The 5,410-nt window shown below is 38.2% G+C and overlaps 1 protein-coding gene across 1 annotated transcript; it reads right to left on the bottom strand.

Annotated features, from left to right (window-relative positions):
• Window positions 1-1,297: 1,297 nt before the first annotated feature.
• Window positions 1,298-4,637, bottom strand: LOC149538000 (xyloglucan galactosyltransferase XLT2-like). The gene is made up of 2 exons (XM_089799392.1): window positions 3,139-4,637; window positions 1,298-2,383 (listed from the first exon to the last, which is right to left on the bottom strand). Exons 1-2 carry the CDS (start codon window positions 3,963-3,965, stop codon window positions 1,648-1,650), a joined length of 1,563 nt encoding a protein of 520 aa, XP_089655518.1. The 5' UTR covers window positions 3,966-4,637; the 3' UTR covers window positions 1,298-1,647.
• Between the last annotated feature and the right edge of the window lie 773 nt (window positions 4,638-5,410).

The following is a 5,410-nucleotide window of genomic DNA, read 5'->3' as shown; positions in this document are numbered from 1 at the left end:
TGACAAAGATCAGCAAGATGGCTAGATTCTTGGTCAAGACAATAACTTGCCGACAATAAGTTTGACAATAACTTAAGGATGTGGCTCTTGTTCCCTTGGACTGCTTGGTCTTGCGGAAATCATTAAAATCTTTCATTCATTCATCCTGATCGATCGTGGGTGATAAAAGTTGACACAATGAACCATTCTGAATTTACAAAGACCACCTCGAAGCTTTTGACTAATAGAACTCTTTGACATATATTGTAAGCCTGAGTATTTGACTCAATTAGTATTCTTGCCTTGACATTAAATTAAAAAAAGACACAAGCAATCAAGAGACCAGAATGCCATTCAAACCACCGTCTTCATCCCCATTCGACACTCCTAGAATCAAGAGACCAAAACTGCATTTGCACCATCCCTTTTGCCCCCATTGGAAGTCATTGTAATCTCCTTACAAAAAGGATGATTGAGAATTTCTTCTAGCAGATTCAGACACATTTATAAAACTTTACACATTTTAACAAGAGTTCCAGAAAGGCTTTGGCACTGGAACTCAACTTTCCAAAAAAATTCAATACTGTTTTGAATATTGGAGTTCCAGAAAAAACTAAGCTAAACCATTTCTAAGAGTATTCGATTTCCCATCATTTTCAGCTTCAGATGCTAGTTTTACAAAGTTTTTTAAATACCTGTTCCAATTCTTGAGTCACTGTTCTTGAAACACAGTTCTAAATGATGGTTTTAGTTGGTTTTTGTCATCTGCTAAGCAAACTTGAACAATAACTACTGTACCAACTATCAATAAATGCAATCCATATGCACAACAGGTTATGTATCAATAGCCACATTCAGGCATCCAAAACATGGTTGCCTATTGTAATGCATTCTTACGTGATTTTGTACTGAAATACATATTACCTTTTATGCTTAAGATTTGGGGCTTCTGATCTCTCAATTTAAGAAGGCATGTTTTCAGTTAATAAGTGAACTATTACTTCACCAGAAAGCGAGAACAATGTTGGCAGTAGTGGTTCCACCTTGGAAAAGAAAAGAAATCAATCTGAACCTGGATCCATGGCACACCTGCAAGACTTTAATTAAACAGGAAAGAATCCACGTTACAGAAGACAAGGGTGTCTAGCAAACCTCAGAAAGCAAATTCAAATAAATTGGTTGTTTCCTAGAACAAAGAAAAGAAATAATATTTATTGAACCAGATTGGATCCATGGGACTCGTATGCACAATAATGGAACTCAAACTACAATAACAGTTAACTAAAGAGGGCTGAAAGGAAACCAATAACAAAAGATATAGAACTAAAACCATGATTCAAATAACAGTTTGAACAACAGTCCAAGTTCATTTCGCTCGTGTGTTTTGATGGCTAAGAATGGGCCTTGAGAGGCCTTTTATTGTAATAATTGTCACAAAGAATTATGCTCCTCAGCAATAAATGGCAATCCTACAATTCTTTTAATCTGACAAAAAAATAGAACCTATTAATTTCAGTGGAAATTGTGAATCTTGGGCTCAAATCATATAGATTCAAGTCCCTAAAGAACCAAACACCTGAGAGATGTCACTCTAATTAGAGTAATATGGAATTACCTAAGAAGCATTATATGTACAAATAACCTAATATTCACCAAAAGTCTAAAACACTACATATGTGCTAAACCCAGTGACTTGACCCTATTCAGAACCCCATCAATAGCAGTGTCTACAGCATCTTTCATACCCTTTAACCGGTGCCCGGGTGCAGAGTACACATATCTAGGTATAGAGCTTATAACAGTTTCCCTCAGCCTCTGAACTTCTGCATCAGGTATTCCCTTAAGAACCTCTTCTATTTGGGTACCATTTCTAATATCATGCTTCGAAATGAAAACGGAATAGCTACTGAAATTGGAAGGGAGGTGCCACTTATATTGCCAATATGCACTCCTGTGCCAGAAAAATACAGGAATCGACCCTGCTATTAGACAATCAAAGATTGACCTCCGCGTAAAGCTGTCACCCCTCGGTTGCAGACAGAATGTTGAATCCAGAAACAAATGAACGGAAGCCATGGAGTCATTGATACATCGGGTTCCTGAACAATCGAGGGATCTACAATTCATTGACTTCCTACACTGGTCCAACAGAATTCCCCTGAAATCATTGGGTATGTATTTCCTGCTTGCCCCAGCAAAAGAGAACAGTTTGGTCCTCTGAATATTTCTGAGATGAGCCTGCCACCTCAGCACATCCTCAGCATTTCTTGGATGAAAAGCAGTTGGATATGGGACTCCCATCTCCTTGTCATCCCAAGGGTTTCTCTCTATCAGCAGCCTTGTGACGTTCTTAATCCCTGGCATGTACATGAAACTACTCCCCCAATCTTCATCTTTGGATCTCCTGCAAATTGGGAATTTTGGTTAGTGTTCATCAACTGATCATTTTCTTCAATTACTTTACAAGCCATTCGCCAATTGCAAAGTAAGTTTGAGATTTTGTCAGCAATGAAAGACAAAACATGTAAAACCCTAAAGAAACTAGAAAACCCATATCCTTGGATCTGCTTAAAATTTTAAATTATGAAAAATGTTCAGTGGTTGATATTTGTTATTTGACATTTTTGTTCAAAATCACTTCCGAAAAAACACCCGTGGAATTTTTTTTGACAAAGAGGGAGTGAGAATTGTCAACTCCTCATAACAATTCGTATAAATTCTTATATTAACCTCAAAAAATCTTGTGAACTTCTGCTGAGCTAAAAATTTGAGAACTGGGCATCGTATCTCTTAACTTCTAAAAGGCATAGTTCAATCAAATATTTCAGCATTGCTAAACCGTAAATGAGGACTCACTCTTTTAATCACAATGCATCGACATTTAGAAAATTTGTATAAAAATCAATAAAAGAAACGAAGAATCTGGACATTTCTAAGGCCAAGGATCTAAAGTGATTAGGCCAAGGTCTTTAATCCGCTAAATAAATAGAATTAGGCATCCAAACATATCTTCAAAACTGTAGGGTTTCCTTGAACTACAAATGAAGATTCACTATAAAAATTTGAGTAAAAACTGAAAAGATATTGTAGATTCCTAATCTAAAGTCATTAATGAAGATCCCAGAAATTTCAAATGCCTGTCGTGAAAGTCGGCCTTACCTAAAATCCCAGGTGATCCTCCCCACCATCATAAAGTGATCCATGCCTGAATTACGCTTCCAATACTCCTGCCCCTGCAACCACTCAAGCATCATTTTCCCATCGCGGTCCCTGACCTCAGCGGGGTACTCCCTCCACAAGTACCTTCCCACAGCCAAACCAACATAGAAGGGCACATAGAATGCCCTGGCCAAATGAGGCTCATCTGTGACACATGGATGCTCCATCAGCTTTTTATGGAAAATCATCTCCCCGGTAAACTGATCAGTCTTATACCACGCCCCTCTCTCCTCCGCTTGCAACTTTGGTCTCCCGATCACATCCCCATAGCCAAAATTCACAATGGCAGGGCAAAAGGAGGCCCATGGACTCAAACTAGAGCAATTTCTCAGCAAATCGACATTGAAAACAGGAGGCAAATCATACACATACACAAGACCTAACTCGCAGCTAGCATTTTCAACATTCGAAACATCGGATTCAACTGATTTAGCAACTACAACACCGGATGCCGCCGCATCATCCTTGGAAGCCTTTGAAGCTTCTCTATCATCATCCCCACTTGCAGTAACTTTTAATGCTGCAGTACCCAGAGTGGCAGAAACATCTGATGCTGGCACAGGACAAGGAGGTAACCAGGGGAATGGTACTGGCAAAGCCCTCACAATTACAAGTATTATGATCTGCAAAACCAATACGGCGGCAAGCATATAACGCCTCAGAGGTGAACCCATGTTCAGAGTCCTGCCCCACCCCACCCTGTGCTCAGAATCTATGTCCACTACACCCTTTTTCTTGTGTCCTATTCCATACTTCATCATCACCATTACCAACACGCCTTGAAGCTTGTTTGAGAACAAGAGTGGCTGACTCCAACAAGCCTTACAACCATGTTTTACAAAATGTGACTTGTAGCCCCATATCCAATGAAGAAATCCAGCCTACTGAGTGTGAAGATGGCTAACTAGACTATACATGAATCTAGCAAAAGCCAATCTGTTTCCAGCTGATATGGGTGCCTGTAAGAAGAGGGATCTTTTGCTAGATTTCTTAGGGCGTTTTTGTCATCCGCTAGACAGATCTAGTGTTCTTTACCAAGAATGCATTTTTTCTCTCTTGGGGAGGTGAGATGTACCGTGTTCGATCCTCATCCGTACACGTAATAGATAAAGCCCATTCCACAATATTTAAAGTTCACTGTACCTTTTATTCCCGTACACTGTGCTGCATCCCTGCATGGATGTCTGTGTTAATGCTCTCCACTCGAAGAGATAACTGGGTTGTGTTGTTTCGGATTGTATTTAACTCGCGAGGGTCGTAGTCATGATCACCATGAGAGGGTCAGCACCTCAGCAGATTATAGCGGATAGATTATATAATCCTCAGTGGCTACCTGGATCTTTCCAGGTTTTAACCCCACCGACATCTTCGCTAATAGAGCGGTGATTTCTTCACACTTGAAAAAAGCACAATTATCTCTTGTTGTCTAGTTTCTTGTTAGCTTCGTAGTTTGGTTCTTAACCATTTATATATTTATCTCATACAATGGAGATGGTTTAATTTGTTGACAGCTGGTTCTGTATGTTGGCCAAGCTTTTGGATATACGACTTGAAGTTATCCCAGCTTAGGTGAATCGTGGTTTCGACACACTGGTTGAACATTGACTCTTCTCCCTGTATTTTTTTTTTATGGGTTTTTTAATTATATAACAATTATTATTTTCCATTACTAGAAAATGACATATTGGTAAAATAAAATGGGAATTCCAAAAGTATTTTCAAATAAAGGTGAAGATAATCATAGGATCTAGATAAAAGAATATGGAGATCTCATATTTCTTTTAAAAAAATATTTAAAAATATGTAGGTTTTAGACTTCTGGAGAATATTAGGTTATTTTTACCAACATCCTCTTTTTGATGTTCTTATCCTATTGGAACAAGTATAAAGTGGTGGAAAAAGAGTGCACAACTTTCGTGAAAACTAGCTAGCCTAGTGAAGCTCTTGTTTAGATCACCCTCGCTTTTCCCCCCACGTTAACAACACAAAGTGTGCCTTTAATATTTTTCCTGGAGTCTTTAGCAATCTGTTTACCCTTATCCTTGGTATTGGAAGGGGAAGTAATGGTCATGGGAGAGGTATTTTTAATTTATTTTTTATTTTAATCAAACATGGAATTGTTAAATTTTTTATATTATTTTTTTTAAATCAAAGTAATTCATTTATATGTCAAGAAAAAATTATAATATAGTTTGATTTAAAGATGGTTGAG

Source organism: Cupressus sempervirens, chromosome 9, assembly GCF_028749045.1.
Source record: "Cupressus sempervirens isolate cs-2001-9-10 chromosome 9, ASM2874904v1, whole genome shotgun sequence".
Taxonomy (NCBI): Eukaryota; Viridiplantae; Streptophyta; class Pinopsida; order Cupressales; family Cupressaceae; genus Cupressus; species Cupressus sempervirens.
This window is presented reverse-complemented; position numbering and strand designations above follow the sequence as displayed.